Genomic DNA, 18,037 nt, shown 5'->3' with positions numbered 1-18,037 from the left:
CTGTATAACAGAAAATATTTGAAGAAAATATAATATTTTATATATTTTCCCATGTTGATATTTCATGATTGCTGAGAAACAAGCAGTGAAGCTAAAATAACTAAAAACTGTACCAGATGGAAGCTGTTTGTTTATTTATTTATTTCTGTTTGTTTCTTCCAGCCACTAAGAACTTCATAAATGTCTCTGGTCTGGTTCTTCATCTAGGTGTTTGGAGGATGATGATGGTGGTGGAGCTCCTTCTGCAGGTCTATCAGGTCTATCAGGTCCATCAGGTCCATCAGGTCCATCAGGTCCTGGTCCAGCTGCAGCCTGGTCCTGCTGCTGGTCCATATCGGTCTAAAGGGATCAGAAAATAAGAAGATTATATTAATCTCTAGAGGAAAAGTTCAGGTGTTGAATCACATGGACGGAAATAAACACAAAGAAAGAGGAGAAATAAAAAATAAGAGGAACATTATACACTCCATAGATTTCAGGGTGAAAAACTGTTAAACCATGACAGTAAAAGACGTAAAATGATAAATTAGTTAATTCAGTTTAAGTAACAAAGAAACACTGTTAATGTATAAATCAGCCAAAACTGTGTAAAATTACCCCCAAAAATGTGTAAAATTACCCCCAAAAAGACGTAAAAATTACAGATTTTTTTTTTTTTCAATTACCCCAACAATATGTAAAATTACAAAAAAAGAAAGACGTAAAATCACCAAAAAACAGCAGTGGACGGCTCCTCTCTCTCCGTTGCAGGATGGAGAGATTCAAAAGATCCTTCTCTCCTATTATTATTATTATATTATTATTATTATTATTATTATTGTTATTATTATTATTATTATTATATTTAATAAAGACTGATGCCGTGAAGCCGTGAAGTCGGTTCCTGTTTGGTTCTTTTCAACTGGTAAAAAACGTTGTGAAGAGTTTTTGTGAGAACATTTTTGCGTCCTCGACCAGGAGAACTCCTACATACTGTAGTTTTCCTTCCACAGAAACACAAGAGGGAAATATTACTTCATCATGAGATTGCGCCTGCAGCTCATGAATATTCTGCTCTGAGGATTATGGGACAAAATAACCAGAAAATAATGTTGACTTGTTAATCAGAACCAGAACCAGAACCAGAACCAGAACCAGAACCAGAAGGAGCTTTACTGGCCAGTCAGTGAGCAACATTTAAGGTTTTAAAAAAAGTTTTACAATGCTCTCTTAAAAAGAAAAAGACAAACAGTTAAAAAGGATTTTTGACAGTTTTGTTTTTTGAAAAATACGTTACTCCACTGTAAAATACACTGTAATATGTATTTAATGTAATATATCACTGTAATTTTTGCATTTATCTTTTGTAAAACTACTTTTTCTCACTGTTAAATGTACTAAACATCATATCTCTAACAGAAATATACTGTAATATTTAATGGTAAAATCTTTAATTTATGCAGCATTTATAAAGTATTTTCTGGTCAATTATACGGCAGAACAGCATTTCTTTTGATGGAAAAACTTTTTATTTATACAGTATATATATATATATATATTATCATTCTCTACTTTTTAATTATTTATTTATTTATTATTTTCATCTTTTTATCAAGTTTTTTTTGGCTCAAGCTCTTTTGGTATGTTTTTTATTTTATTTTACCTTACTTTATTTTATCTCATTAATATGTAAGCTGCCTCCAGTGTTTCCTCATTATTTATTTATTTGTTTGTTTGTTTGTTTGTTTGTTTGTTTGTTTGAGGAAACTATTTGTAGAAGTTTTAAAGTGACAGTAACTGTGATGACTGTCACCATTAAAACACCAGCGATGTGAAACAGTTTGTCTGAGAAGAAGAGACGCTCCAATAAACACCTGAAACACTGTCGACCTCACCTGTCTGCCAGCGTCCTGCAGCTGAACGCTGCTGGTCCTGGTCCTGGTCCTGGTGCTGGTTCTGGTGCTGGTGCTGGTCTCTGATGGGTCTAGGCCCCAGGCCCGGATCCTGCTGAGACCCTCCTCAGAGCGTCCTGTCAGGTTGATGTGGGGGGCCGGGATACGAGCTGGAAGATCCCAGGTCCCCTTAAAGTCTGGCCACGCACTGCCCCTCTACACACACACACACACACACACACACACACACACACACACACACACACACACACAGTATGTAGATTCATGATAACAGTACTTTAACCCTGATGAGTCTCCAGAAGACTTGTTGCCTCCATCAGAGTATAAAACAAAGCAGCGTGGAGCCCTACTGTACATTTACCTCTAAAGTTCTGGCTGTAAACTCCATGAGGCCAGTTTCAGTTTGATGATGATATACCAAGTAAAACTGGAGACAAGCTCAAATAGATTTAGTATCAAATGATAGAACTGGATGGAACCCTCTTATATGGCAGATTTGACTCCTTTGGTCACATTTGACACATTTACAATTCTTTATTGAGCATGATAGTGTTTTGAAAGTTAAAAAAAAAGATTCAAAATCACATTTTATGTTGGACTAAAGGACTAAAAAAGACACAAAATGACCAAAAAAAGACACAAAATGACTCAAGAAGACACAAAAAAGAAACAAAAAGACAAAAAAGAAGCAAAAAGACAAAAAACATGAAATTACTAAAAAAAGACACAAAATGACTAAAAAAGACACAAAATGACTAAAAAAAGACACAAAATAACGAAAAAAGACACAAAAAGACACAAAAATGACTTAAGAAAAAGAAACAAAATCACCCAAAAAACACGAAAAGACATGAAAAGGATTAAAAAATGGAGAAAATGTCCCAATAAGAGTGAATAAAGAGAAGCTCTGACCTTCAACACTCCAGGCAGCAGATGTCCTCGATCATCTGCAACGAAGCTGCTGTAACCCTGCTGAGCAGAGGGTCTCTACACACACACACACACACACACACACACACACACACACACACACACACACACACACACACACACACACACACACATATACACACATACACACACACACACACACACACACACACACACACATATACACACATACACACACACACACACACACACACACACACACACACACACACACACACACACACACACACACACACACACACACACACACACACACACACACCAAGGTTATTACAGTTAACTGTGGGCTTTCCTGCACATTTTTATCTGTTTCTTGTACTGTTCTTTCTTTATGATTGTATGTTTTTTTAAGTCCAAGCAACAACAACAACAACAACAACAACAACAATAATAATAATAATAATAATAATAATATGATGTGAGTACCTGTTTGAAGGTCTTGGTCCCGCTCCAGTTCTGCAGCCTCTGAGACTTGAAGGCTCCGTCATACTGACCACGGAGGGAACGTTATCAGCTGATTTATATATATATATATATATGTATATTATAGACACCAACTACACACCTCAATACACACAAAACTGAACATTCAACGTTTGCTGCACTGTAAAAAATGTTTGTGGAAATGACAGTAATGCCAGAACTTCACTGGTTTTTCTATTCTAAATTTAAATGTAAATATCAGCAAAAAATGCAATTTATACTGAATAATCACATTATTTTTAGGGTAATTGTGTCATTCATTCACACATCATGGTATTTCTCCATTAATTTTGCATGAAAATGTTATATTTTTACAGCAAAACTGTGTGTTTCTCCCAGTTTATGACAGAAAAAAGTTAAAGTTTTGTGCTATTGTTTGATTTACGGTAATTAAAAGTGTCTAATACGATGACAAACAATGTTTCATTTTACACCCTATTTCTGATGTATTTGACAGAGTTTTATTGTTGTTTCTACAAACAATTTTGCATCAGAAATAGGGCGTAAATAATAAAAAAATGTACATCACCGTAGTAGACACTTTTAATTACCGTAAATGAAAGAATAGCACAAAACTTTAACTTTTTACTGTAAAAAAAACCTGCAGAAAACACACAGTTTTGCTGAAAAAAATATATAATTTTAATAAAAAGAAATACCATGACGTCACAATGACACAATTACACTAAAAATAATGTGATTATTCAGTTTAAATTACATTTTTTTGCTGATATTTACATTTAAATTTACAGTAGAAAACCCACTCTACAGTGAAGTTCTGGCAACAACAGCTGACGGTTTTTACTGTAAATTAAAACAGTTTTTCTTTTACAGTGTGTCAGTGTGTTATATCTTTATTAAATGTCATCAATGCGTCTCATTTTATTTGTCCAGCAGTCTAATAATCACATTTAAGGAGGTGGAACCAGAGATTTCTAGAGGTGATTTACATCTGGTGGCTGATTCATTTGATATATTGCTGTAAAATAATATTATAATATAACGTTAGTAAGGTACAGACTACAAAACTTTGGTAAGATTTAAGCACAGCTTAGTCCGTTTATCTTTTGGTCATTGGAGTTGTTGTTCATAAAAAATGATATTTAAAAAACAAAATACAGTGGTTATTTGATTTTAGATTCAAAATAAAACACTAAAATTAAAAATACAACACAGCTTTTAACTTCATCAGGGTCAGAAAGATAGACAGATAGATAAAATGTATTTAATTTTCATTTTCTAATTATAATAACAATAATTTAAATCTAAAAAAACGCCTGTTATTCATATTCTGCGACCAGAAGTTGACATTTACAAAATAAAAGCCCGAATGAATGGTCGGTAAATAAAGTTCATTCCTCTTTTCAAATCTTAGTCACATAAATAAAATAAAATATTTGTTTTTTTCATTAGTTTAACTAGAAAACAAACATTTTAAGTTTTAAATATAGTCCCTCTGACCCTGATGAACCAAAAACCTTCTATTTACATTTTAATGTTTGTATTTTAAAACGAAAATCAAATTTCCACTCATTTGTATTTTTTTTACTATCCTTTTATGAACCGAAAATCCAAATCACCAAAAGATACAGATATCTGATCCTGATAACGTTATTCCTGTTGTTTTATCAAACCTGGAACAGATTTGATCTCTTTATCTCCTGAGATCACACGAGATGTTTGACTGACAGGTATCTTAACATTGATACATATTAATATAAAACATAATCAGATTACCTGGTTAGCAGAGTAGCAGCCTGACATCTCTGCGTCTGTTTGTTGACTCGTTGCATAGCAACGCAATCAACCCGTCAACCGGCAACCTGTCCTCTCCTCCAGCAGGATTCATGTCTGCAACACAAAGTTCAGCTCACATCCTGAAAATAACAACAAAACAAACACAATATCAGTTTCATAAAACTGAAAAAAAAAAATCAGAATTAATTATAATAGCTATGTCTTGTGTCTTTGCTTGTTGAAAATGACAATTTGAGTCTGTATGTTTTTTTTATTTATTGATTATCATATGAATAGTTAATAGCGGTCCCGCGTTGTTTGTTGTTTGTGGTCGGTTAACCCAATAAAGCCAAGTGTATCATATTTGATACACAAGTTGTTGAGACCTCTACATCATCAGTCTGATATATTTTTTTCCTGAAAAACCTGATGTATACATGTGTTGGAGATTTAAAAAACAACAACTGAGCAACAAATTGCACAAAAAATACCAGATGTAGCAAAAATGATAGACAGGTTCATTGCTGGGTGAAAACTTAATATCAGCAGATAAATATTTTTTTTCTTGCATATTTGAATTAAATGTTAAAAGGGAAGTCTTAATAGGATAAAAATGTTCGGTTTTATGTTTTTGTTAGTTCAAGAAAAACAAACTGTGAGCAACAAATTGTACAAAAAGACCTGATGTATCAAATATGATACAAATTAGAATTCATATATGCAAATTGATTTATTTATTTTTTGTCAGCAGGTTCAATAAATACTCAAGTTTTTAAAAAATATAATTTTCTGGCAATTATTTCATGGTTCAGGCTTTATAGGGTTAATTACTGCGGTCCATCCATCCAGCAGCTCCAACATCTCCAGTGCGCCCTTATTACCGACTTTACGGTAAATACTCTGAGTCAGCTGGGAGAGTCAGCACGAGATTACTGCAGTGTGTGGAAACTTCCGGTTTTCACAATAAAACGTTGGTATTAAATGTACTCGACTGTCCTCCACTGATTTTGAGCCAAAAGGTCACATGACCTGGAAGCTATTGAGCTTTAATGCTCATATTTATATTATGAAATGTATTTAAAAATCCATATAAAACATGAGAAGTGTTAAAATGCTCTAAAAGAGGTTTGTCTCATACAGTCAGTGTAGATCTACTGTCCTACACTGATTCTGAGCCAATAGTCACATGACCAGGAAGCTATTGAGATACAATTCTGTATTATGAATAAAATTATTAATATAAATGAAGAGGAATATTCAAAGCTACTGAAAAGAGTCTTAATGTGTGTCTTAATCAGCCTGATAGTTATTTGCTCCACCACTGATTTGGAGACACACCTCTTTCTTTTAGCTTTTAATGGTCCTCAAAATTGATAATAAATTCATATTTCTATGAAAAATTCAGCATTTTAGCTCAATAGCTCCCAGGGTATGTGAATTCATGTAGGACAGCAGATCTAGACTTACTGTATGAGACACACCTCTTTTTAGAGCATTTTAACACTTCTCCTATTTTATATGATTTTTTAAAAATACATTTCATAATATAAATATAAACATTTTATCTCAATAGCTTCCTGGTCATGTGACTATTGGCTCAGAATCAGTGTAGGACAGTAGATCTACACTGACTGTATGAGACAAACCTCTTTTAGAGTATTTTACTTCCTCTTATATTTTTTTAATGAATTTTTAATCCATTTCATAATGTAAATATGAGCATCATAGCTCCAGGTCATGTGACCTTTTGGCTCAGAATCAGTTCAGGATCTCACTTGTTTTATGAGACATCTCTTCCTGTATTCACATCTTAACACTCCTCATATTTTTAAAATTAACTTTTAATACATTTAATACCTACGTTTTATTTTGAAAACCGGAAGTTTCCACACTCTGCAGTAATCTAGTGCTGACTCTCCCAGTGGTCTCAGATTTACCATAAAGTCGGTAATAAGGGCGCACTGGAGATGTTGGAGCGGCTGGATGGATGGACCGCAGTGGTTCATTTAATAAGGAGCAATTTATGAAAGTAAATTGTGTTTTTGATATCTTATTTTAGTAGACTGTCTCATTGTATTCCACACAACAGTTCGTGTATCATCTCATTGGATTTTCGTTTTACAAAAGAATATTAAAAAACAAATGAGTGGTATCCTAGTTTGATTTTTGTTTTAAAATAAATAATAAAAACTATTTTTTTTTCTTGTTGATTTGTGACAACTTTGTGTATTTACATGTATTTCTTACCATTCTTCTTCTTATCATTTATTATTTCTTTTGTTTTTATTATTTATGTCAATAATCAATAATATTGACTTGACTATTATGCTGTAAAAAAATCCTGTTTTGTCTGATATAAACTTTTATAGTGTTTCATTGTTACTGAAACTGAATTAACTCATTTATCATTTTACGTCTTTTACTGTCATGGTTTAGCAGTTTTTCACCCTAAAATCTACGACATTTTTTAATTTATATATGATATATGTGTTAAAATATTAATCACAAGTCAAAACAATGCTAAATTATAAAAGGTATAAGTGGTGAAATGAAGAGCCGGATCACTAGAAAGAGACCAGATCACCATCACTACTCATTTGAAGGTCAAGAGACAGAGAAAGTTGACTTCACCCTCTTTGTTAGTGGTATAAATATTATGAGTCACCACTGTAATAATAAACATATAAGGAATCTTTTTCAGGAAAAGGAAAATTACTCCCAGAGGAACATTTGTATGGTTCTCCTCGTTTTCTGACATTAACTGGAAAGCAACATAGATCCTTCCACATAAAAATCTGCTATCTCCAATAAAATTAAAGAAGTTCAATATAAAATTATACATAACATTTACCCAACTAACAAACGTCTGTCAAAATGTATTAATATTGATATGAAGTGTGTATTTTGTAATGCTGAAGTGGGAACAATCAGGAACCTTTTTGTTTTGAAAGTCATTTTTCCCAGATTTTTTAGAAAAAAATTGAAGTTTACATCACCTCACATTCCAACCTACCAATTAATTTGAAGCCCATAGATATACTTTTACATGATAGCAATAACAATAGGAAAATTCAACACTTAATTAATTTGATTATTGGCAAAATTCCACATACATAAAGCCAAATTTTCCAAAGGTCGACATTTCTTTGCTGCTTTTGAAATTTAATTCAATAACTACCTTGAATGTATTAAAACAATTGATCATAACAAATGTATACATACTCTTAACATAATTCAAGAAATATTTGGAGAAATGTAATATATCATGCCTTTTTCTTTTTTTTCCCTCCTTCCCTTTTAATTTAATTATCTTTATTATTCTGTTTAATTTACACCTGTACTGACTTATGCACTTCATTCACTTTATCTCATATTTATTTATTTTCTTTTGTGATGCCAGACTTTGTTTGTTCTATCCGACATGAATGTTCTGACTGTATTTGGAATTTATCATTAAAGTTTAAAAAACCCCAAACATCACTACTCCTAACTTTCACTTTCACTACTCATCGATTTCTCTATTTACATGATGAGCTACAGTGGTTGGCTAAGTTACCACTCACTCATATTTGACCGTGTGCCATTGGCTGAAAGTCTGTGATGTGGGCGGGACTAATATTCGTGTTCGTGTCGGGTCCGACAGGAGAACTAAAGGAAGGAAAGGATCTCTAATCTAACGGTAAAATCACTAAAATGACTTAAAATAGAGCTAGATAGAACTTAAACTAATATTTCACTGATTCCATGACAACAGGCTGCATAAGAATATAATTGAATATTAAGGTGACATTAGAGTTGAATAGTTATCTGTAATGTAAAGTTAAACTGACTACAGTTAAAGGGAACTATAGCAGAGAGGAAGTGAAGTTATGTTGTAATGTAACAAGCTAAACTAGAAACTTTCCTCTGGGGAAATTGTGAAAGGGCCACAGGGGCTACTGCCGGTGATGAGATTCTTCAGAGATTTATAACAATTAATACTAGTAATGTTATAATACTATATAATATACAAGGAGCACACCTACAACAAGCCTTCCTTTACAAGTATTTATTTATACAGCAACCTATGACCTTTAACCTCAAAATGTGTGTGTGTGTGTGTGTATCTGATATGAGGGGTATTTTATGCCGGTGAACTATACTAAAACGCGTGTACAGCGGCTATGCGATGACATCAAACCTCTAACGTGTGCGTGTAAATTCCATTCACTTTCAATGAACAGAAGAGCGTGACGGTGAACTACGCCTCAAATACGTGACATGAAGACCCGCGTGACTTTTTAAGTACAATTCTACATGAGCGTACAGACACACTGTGTAGTGTGTGTGGAAATCAAATAGCGATGGCTCATTCGTGCCGTGCGAACGCATCGCACGCCTGTGTGCACGCTCGTCTCAATGTACAAATAATTATTTACTTTACGATGACAATTTTTGAGTTTAACAGCCGTTCGCTTCATAATTAAAGCAATTCATGTATCACCAAGAGAGACCGATGAGACAGTTTAGGCTATTTCAAGTCTACACGTGCACACGTTAAGGCGTCTGAAGCTTTGGCTTTAGGACAATAACACACACGCGTTAATGCCTGTAACAGATTATCAGGACTGGACCGCTGCTCGGACGCCAAACTGAGGAAGAGATTGTGCGCATTTACCCACGAGGTCCACTGGATCATCAGGACCTGACAGTTATTAATTTTCTATGTTCTGCAGCAAATCTACACAGATCAGCTGTTACACAGAGTCTCATAGGTTCATACGGGAGTGTTTATAAGAAAGCAGAACTGATGAAATCCAAGACCCAACAGAGCTGTCAGGATATTTCTATTATTTTCAGGCTTGTTTTTATTTTCTTGATAACGAAATCTCTCTCTCTCTCTCTCTCTCTCTCTTTCTCTCTCTCTCTCTAGGTTTGAATGATATCTAATTGATATTTGATGATAGCAAAGGTGAAAGGGATAATTAAAATAATTTCAGCTACTAAAAAATAGTAATAGTAAAGTGTGACGCTCACAGCCAGTTCCCAGCTTCGCGCGCGGACACACAGTTCATTACGCACCAGCTGAGGTGTACACACAATGCCCAGGTGTCGACTTAAATTGCTATTAGGTAGGTTTACCTGCCCGCAGACACCATAATCACCGCTGAATATTCATTAGCCATGTGGACAGCAGTCTCTTCACAATATGATTCCATCGGACCTTATATCTACACTGTTTAACCCAATTTGGCACCTATGCACAGTCCCATTATGTTTTACAGACTTTTGTAGTTAACCAATAAGGTAAAACATTTTGTTTATGCTGCATTTTGCTGACTTTCACTTCCCTTTGTATCATGCGTCAGGCACTTCCCGCAAAACAGCCAAACTAAGCCTAAGTTCATCTGGTACGTATTAGAGATAGATCTATGTAGATCTGCAGAACATAGCAAATTATTAACTGTCAGGTCCTGATGATCCAGTGGACCTTGTGCGTAAATGCATACAACTGTCCTAAAGCCAAAGCTCCAGACGCCTTAACGTGTGCACGTGTAGACTTGAAATAGCTAAACTGTCTCATGAGTCTCTCTTGGTGATACATGAACTGCTCCCGCGACCCGGCCCCGGATAAGCGGACGAGAATGGATGTTTATGCACTTTAACCAACAATGACACACATCAAGAGCAGAATTACATGGAAAACAATGGTTGTAGGTGTTTTTTTAAGTCCATCATGTGCTGCTGATGTTTACTGATGTCACAGTAATGATTTGTAGTCAGCTTCAGCTTTACTCTGAGATTGAGGCAGGGCCCTCACAGAGATCTCCAGCAAAAAAACAGAAGTTTAACCTGGCTCAGTGTTAATCACCAGCAAAGCATAGGAAAATAATGCCAACATTTTTCACTTTTGTCACATGAACATTGTATTTCCACAGTTCTTTTTACAATCATCACAACAGGAGATGGAGTTTCCCATGACAAACTGTTCATTCTGTCCATAATATGCTTGAACACTGGGGAGCTACGCTAACAAATAGCTTGACTCTGTTCAGGAGTAAGTCATTACTGTGTCATTAAATCTGAGCTGACTGAACATGTCTGTCAACATCGCTTGTCTTGTTTGCTTATAAATGTATTTATTCTGTTATTATTCTTTCAGATGGCTGCAGTCACAAAGAAACTACTGATAGTTGGTGATCGAGACTGTGACAAGACCTGCCTCCTCATCGTGTTCAGCAAAGACCAGTTCCCTGAGGTTTACGTGCCCACAAGGTTTGAAAACTATGTGGCAGATATTGAGGTCGATGGTAAACAGGTAAGCAGGGTTATCTGACCTTCTTTTGTCATTTCAAAACAAGCCAGTTAAGACAGGTTTTGATGTATTGATTATACAGTCATGGAAAAAAATATTAGACTATTGTTTTCCTCAATTCCTTGTTCATTTTAATGTCTGGTACAACTAAAGGTGCATTTGTTTGGACAAATATAATGATAACAAAAATATCTGATAATAACGGCACCACAACTGTGGCCGCCGTCACTAACTGTGCACAGCTTCCGCCGCTTATTGTAAACAAACCGGCATGCTAATTGTACATAAAGTGTCTGCCACTGATCGTGAATTAACCGGCATGCTAATTGTGCTTACTTCACATACATACATAATTTTAGTGACCAGAAGGCCTGAGGATTCAGAAAGTGTGCAGCCTCTGAGCCCAGGACACAGTAAAGATATTCTGATGTATGTCTCAGTGACATCCTTGGTGGTGATGTAGTCCTGTTCTCCTGTCCTGTTCTAGGTGGAGTTAGCTCTTTGGGACACATCGGGTCAGGAGGATTATGACAGAGTGAGGCCTCTGTCCTACCCAGACACAGATGTCATCCTCATGTGTTTCTCCTTCGACAGCCCAGATAGTTTGGGTGAGATTTTCTTTTTGTTGTTGTTTTTCACAAACATTCTCATTGCATGTGCTCCTTTTTCAACATGTTCACCTTGTGCCTGATGCAGAGAATATTCCAGAGAGGTGGATTCCTGAGGTCAAGCACTTCTGTCCCAACGTGCCCATTATTCTAGTGGGAACAAAGAAAGACCTGCAAAATGATGAGCACACTCGCCGAGAGTTGGCCAAGATGAAGCAGGTCAGTGAGGTCTTTGTTTGCTAATCTACCAAAGGAGGAGGAACTACTCCCAGATTTCTTTTTTTCACTCAGTCAAATAGATATAAATGTATAACTTTTATAAATTGTGATCTGGATATTTTTTTTGTATTCTGTCTGTCACTGTTAATAAACCTACCATTAAAATTTAACATTCATTTATTTGTCAGTGGTAAAATTTAGCAAAAATCAAAAAATTGGCAAGGGATCAAACAATTATTTCCCTCGCTGTATATATATATATATATATATATATATATATATATATATATATATGTATAAATAGATGGATGCAATTCTAAGGTCACCAAACCGGATCCCTTCCTCCCCCGGCTGCTCCTTGAGATCCATGAAGACCACGAAAGAATCGGAGACAAGGGGCAACCCTGGCGGAGGCCAACACCCACCGGGAATGTGTTTGACATTCAAAACAAATCAAATCAAACTTTTTTTATATAGCGCTTTTCATACACAGAAATGTAACACAAAGTGCTTTACAAAAAAAAAAAAAGGATTAAAAACAGACAATAAAATGACAAAACCCACCCCTCCCTCCCCCACATACACATCTGTAAGTATACATACACAAACATGCACACACACGCATTTAGCCACGCACACACACAAACACACACTCAGACTCACACACAGCACATATTGATTGACAGTGTAGAGACATGGCAAGGCACCGAGGATCCAGATGAGGAAAAAGCAACCTGAGGGAGCCTCCACACTGAGAGTTTGTCAATAACACAGACAGACAGACAGACGAACAGCAGTCAACAAAAGAAATATGGAGAAAAAATGGTGAGGTGGTATTACATGGTAGAAAAACAGTTGCAGGAGTCAGTGAGAATGTCTCAGCTTTGAAGGCAGGGATGGAGATGAGCTGGTCCAGTTTGAGGGTTTTTTGCAAAGCATTCCAGTCAACGGCAGCAGCCGATTGAAAGGATGGAGGTGGAGGTTTTTGGTATTTTTAATTTGATGTAGAGTGAGGACCGGGTATTGTGTGTGACAGACAAAGGGTGCAATAGGTGATGCAGATAGGGGGGTGTAAGACCAAGACAGGTTTTGTAAATAAAAGTAAACCAGTGCATGTTTCGACAGGTGTGAAGTGAAGGCCAGTGGACCAGAGAGTATAGCGTGCAGTGCAATGTGTGTTGAAGGGAGCGTTTGTGGCAAACAGGATGGCGGAATGGTAGAGGGTGTCAAGTTTGGAAAGTGTACCTTTGCATGCAGACCTGTATATGATGTCACCATAATCAATCATGGGGAGAATTGTCATTTTGATGAGGGTGAGTTTGGCAGAGGAGGTGAAGGTGAAACGGTTTCTGTAGAGGAACCCGAGTTTGGCCTTTACTCTGGATTGGATGTTTGAGATGTGGTTGGAAAAGGATAGTGTGCTGTCTAACCAAATGCCCAAGTACTTATAGACCATGACCTGGTCCAGGGAAGTACCCTCGCTGGTGGTGATATTGAGGACAGGGGGGGGTTTAGCACCCTTACGACAGAACCACTTGACCTTGGTTTTTGAGGTGTTTAGAGACAGTTTAATGTGAGTGAAAGCCTGTTGGATGTGGAGGAAGCTATCTTGAAGTGTTTTGATTACAGTGTTGGAGGAAGGACCAGTGGCGTAAAGGATTTGTGTCATCAGCATATAGGTGAATAAGTGAGTTACCAGAAGACAGAGGTATGTTATTAATGTATATGGAGAACAGTGTAGGACCGAGTATGGAGCCTTGGGGGACACCCTTGGATACTGGAAGAGGATGAGAGAGAAGGTTTTCAAACCTCACCCGCTGTACCCGATGTGAAAGATAGTGAGAAAACCAGGACAGTGAGTGATTAGTGACCCCAATACTGCTCAGTCTATCTAAGAGGATGTTATGATCAACAGTATCAAAAGCTTTGGCAAGGTCAATGAATATTGCAGCACAGTGTTGTTTAGCGTCTAGCGCAGATGTGATATCATTGAGAACCTTTAAGGTAGCTGTAACACAACTGTGACCAGAGCGAAAACCAGACTGCAACCCAGACAGTATATCATACATATCCAAATAACTAATTAGCTGTTTGTTGACAAGCTTTTCAAGTACTTTGGACACACAAGGCAAGATGGAGATGGGCCTGTATTTGTTTGGGTCAGCCTGATCATCACCCTTAAACAGAGGAGTTACAGTTGCTTCTTTCCAATCGGATGGAATCTCGGCCGTCTGGAGGGAGAGGTTAAAGATGTCTGTCAAGGGAGTTGCAATGATGGGGGCAGCAATCTTGATAAAGAATGCAGCAAGCTCATCAGATCCAGCTGGTTTTTTGGGGTCCAGTGAGGTTAATTCCTGCAAGACCTCTCCCACCAAGAAGAACATGTTGAACATGGCCCATTCTGACTCCATCTCCCCAGCCTCACCCGGGATGCTGGAGAAATTCTTCCGGAGGTGTGAGTTGAAGACCCTGCAGACGTTCCCAGTTCACCCTCACTACATGTTTGGGTTGCCAGGTCTGTCCAGCAGCCTCCCCCACCACCTGATCCACCTCACCACCAGGAGGTGATCAGCTGACAGCTCTGCTCCTCTCTTCACCCGAGTGTCCAGAACATGATCAGATATGATGATACGATAATGAAATCAATCATTGATCTTTGGCCTAGAGTGCTCTGGTACCAGGTACACCTATGAGCAACTCTTTGTTCTAACATGGTGTTTGTTATGGACAAACCGTGACTAGAACAGAAGTCCAATAACAGAACACCACTCTGGTTCAGATCGGGCCGTTCCTCCCAATCACCTCCTCCAGGTACCATCATCGTTACCCACGTGAGCGTTGAAGTCTCCCAGAAGAACTATAGAGTCCCCAGGTGGTTCCCCTGCAGGACACCACCCAGAGACTCCAAGAAGGCCGGGTACTCCGCCTGCTGTTGGTGTATAAGCACAGACAACAGTCAGAGACCTTCTCCTTGCGACTTGCAGGGTCAGCACGCCCAGGTACCCTCCTTCACCTGCTGCTGACTCACACTGCACCGACCCCTATGCCCTACTCTGTGGGTGGTGGGCCCACAGGTCGGTGGATCCATGTGGCTTTTTCCGGCTGATCCCGGCCGGGCCCCGTGGACAAAGGCCCGGCCACCAGACGCTTGCCTGCGTTCTCCCCTCCCGGGTCTGGCTCCAGGAATCTCTCTTAGTCTGGCCCCTCCACTGGGACCACTTTGCCTTGGGAGACCCTACCAGGAGCTACAGGAGACACAGCTCCCAGGATCACTGGAGCACACAAACCCTCCACCACGATAAGGTGGAGATTCTTGGAGGAGACGTGTAAATAGTTTATTGTAAATATACATATAGAAGTTGGGACAGGAGCAGGTTTACCACAGTGTTCCATCACCTTTTCTTTAATGTGCTGTGTACGTTTCAGTCAGTCCAGTGTGTACAATAAAAACCTGTTTTACAACACAGAGCTGAAGATACCTGTAGAAATAGATTCTATAGATAGAACATCTATGTTCTTGCTCAAAAGAGGTAAAGTTGTTAGCATAGAGATCATAAAATAAAGTTATCCCACATTTTGACCTTTAATTGACAATGTCTTTTATGTTTAAAAAATAAAAATATATTATTTTATTTCTTATTAACATGATGTCCTGTTTCCTTGATATTTTTGGTTTATCTAAACAGGAACCAGTGAAGTCTGACGAGGCGAGGGACATGGCCAACCGGATAAACGCCTTCGGGTACGTGGAGTGTTCAGCCAAGACGAAGGACGGAGTGAAGGAGGTGTTAGAGATGGCCGCCAGGGCGGCGCTGCAGGAAAAGCAGGAAAAGAAGGGAGGGAGCGTCTGCCTCCTGCAATAGGGGTCAGAGGTCAGAGGAGGAGGAGGAGGAGGAGGAGGAGAAACAAACCAACAAACCAACAAACCAACAAACCAACAAACCCAGCACCACTGAATGGGTGTTAGAGGGACCAGCCAGAAAAGTTCAGATGCAATGAAAAAAAAAAGGGAGTTTATACATTTATGCAGTGGTGGAAAGTAACTAAGTATATTTACTCAAGTGCTGTACTTCAGTACAATTTTGAGGTACTTGTACTTTACTTAAGTATTGTGAATGTTAAGTGATTACACATGTTTTAATTAAACCACACAGCAGTATATTAAGAAGTTAAAATATGCCCTGTCTTTGCACTGCAAAAAAGGTTTCTAAAAACCAGATCAAACAGTAAATCTGAGGGAAATGATCTTGCTGCATGGACAGATAATTTACCTTGACAAGATTTATTAAATTAAGATTATTAAATCTAGAAATAAGCATGTTGAACACTTAAAATAAGGAATTAACTCTTAAAACAAGATGAATTAAAGCTGCACTGACAATTATTTGTTTCTTTCCAAGATAAAAAAACAACTTTTTTTTGTCTTTTTTGGTGGGTTTTATGTCTTTTGTTTATTTTTTGGTCATTTTATGTCTTTTTGTGTCTTTTTTGTCTTTTATGTCTTTTTTGTGATTTTACATCTTTTGTTTCTTTTTTGGTCATTTTGTGTCTTTTAACATCTTCTTTTGAACAAAATCACTTAAATAATAAATGAACTCTTAAAACCAGATAAATTAAACCCGAGCAGAGTGACCTGATGATTATTTGGTTCTTACCAAGATAAAAATAACTTTATATTTAGAAGTGTTAGATAATTTATCTTGTTTTAAGAGTGTCCAACATTAAAGCACTTACATTAATGCATCAATGCAAATAATCTATTGATATATTTAGAATATATAAAACAATCTAAGTGGGTCCATTCTGCATCACGAGTACTTTTACTTGTCATGCTGTCTGAAATACTCAAACACTGATTTTTTTGTTTAGTTTTATTTACAGTACTGACTTGTTTACTGTAAGAATAAAAACAGTTAAACTTTGTGATTTTTAATGGTACTGTATATGGCAATACGACACAGTAAACAATGCTGTTAATTTGATAATAATTTAATCATTACTCTTATATAAAGAACTAGTAATTGCAAGTAATTACGCTATACGCTAAAGAAAATAATATTAATTTAATTAAGTTAATTATTTAAACAGCATTTGTATCGGACTAATTCTGATCAAAATTATGATAAAAATTGAAAAATACAGTCATCTACTTTACTTTTCATACTGTCTACTGTGTTTTTTCTACAGTAATGATTTAACTACTGTGATTTTTATTTTTCCTTTTAATGTTAATAATTGTTCTGTATTAGTGATAATGTTAAGTTTGGACTAATACTGAAGGTGTCTCTGGGTTACTGTGACAGCTTTTCTTTCTATTTTCATCATTTTTAAAAACAATCACTCAATTATTGGAGAAAATAATTCTTATTAATAGTTCAAAATGAGCTCCACTTCACCCAACTACTAAAGTAAAATCCTCCTTTTACATAAATGCACCAGTAGTAGTAGTAATAATAATAATAATATTAATAATAATAATCCATCAGTATAATATATAAAGCAGTTAAACATTGACATGTTTCTGATTTGAGTACTTTACTTTAATACTTTAAGTATTACTTTATGGTCATGTAATAATAATAATAACACTGAATTATTACTTTGATACTGTTCTTTTGTGGTGGATTTTAATATTACAAACAAAATAGAAAAGAAACTGTTGAAAATAATACTTATTAATAGTTCAACATGAGCTCCACTTCACCAAACTACAGAATTAAAATCCTCCTTTTACATTAATGCACCAGAAGTAATAATAACTAGAAAATTTCCTCTGGGAAAAAATTAGAATATTGTGAAAAAGTTGAATTTTGGAGTCCACAGTTGGTATTTTTCTGTCTCTTTTGGTAAAT

The 18,037-nt window shown here is 36.5% G+C and overlaps 2 protein-coding genes across 2 annotated transcripts; one reads left to right on the top strand and one right to left on the bottom strand.

The window, feature by feature from the left end:
• Positions 1-118: 118 nt before the first annotated feature.
• On the bottom strand, positions 119-5,134 carry cfap126 (cilia and flagella associated protein 126). The gene is made up of 5 exons (XM_059332541.1): positions 5,064-5,134; positions 3,270-3,332; positions 2,805-2,879; positions 1,875-2,087; positions 119-339 (listed from the first exon to the last, which is right to left on the bottom strand). Exons 1-5 carry the CDS (start codon positions 5,088-5,090, stop codon positions 175-177), a joined length of 543 nt encoding a protein of 180 aa, XP_059188524.1. The 5' UTR covers positions 5,091-5,134; the 3' UTR covers positions 119-174.
• A 3,566-nt stretch (positions 5,135-8,700) lies between these two features.
• LOC131971216 (rho-related GTP-binding protein RhoA-B-like) lies at positions 8,701-16,056 on the top strand. Its single transcript, XM_059332538.1, has 5 exons — positions 8,701-8,742; positions 11,206-11,361; positions 11,846-11,966; positions 12,055-12,185; positions 15,872-16,056. The coding sequence occupies exons 2-5, from the start codon at positions 11,206-11,208 to the stop codon at positions 16,046-16,048; spliced, it is 585 nt and encodes a 194-aa protein (XP_059188521.1). The 5' UTR covers positions 8,701-8,742; the 3' UTR covers positions 16,049-16,056.
• The last annotated feature ends 1,981 nt before the right edge of the window (positions 16,057-18,037 follow it).

This window comes from Centropristis striata, chromosome 5, assembly GCF_030273125.1.
Source record: "Centropristis striata isolate RG_2023a ecotype Rhode Island chromosome 5, C.striata_1.0, whole genome shotgun sequence".
NCBI lineage: Eukaryota > Metazoa > Chordata > Actinopteri > Perciformes > Serranidae > Centropristis > Centropristis striata.
This window is presented reverse-complemented; position numbering and strand designations above follow the sequence as displayed.

Bases quoted from the DNA above. Each gene is read 5' to 3' on its own strand.
- cfap126 (XM_059332541.1), bottom strand. From the start codon at position 5,090: ATGTCAGGCTGCTACTCTGCTAACCAG. The intron at 2,088-2,804 runs GTCAGAGCTTCT...GTGTGTGTGTAG, and splicing joins TGCTGCCTGGAGTGTTGAAG to AGGGGCAGTGCGTGGCCAGA. The intron at 340-1,874 runs GTGAGGTCGACA...TGATCCCTTTAG, and splicing joins TGCAGGACGCTGGCAGACAG to ACCGATATGGACCAGCAGCA.
- LOC131971216 (XM_059332538.1), top strand. From the start codon at position 11,206: ATGGCTGCAGTCACAAAGAAACTACTGATAGTTGGTGATCGAGACTGT. The intron at 11,362-11,845 runs GTAAGCAGGGTT...GTCCTGTTCTAG, and splicing joins TTGAGGTCGATGGTAAACAG to GTGGAGTTAGCTCTTTGGGA. The intron at 11,967-12,054 runs GTGAGATTTTCT...TGCCTGATGCAG, and splicing joins CGACAGCCCAGATAGTTTGG to AGAATATTCCAGAGAGGTGG.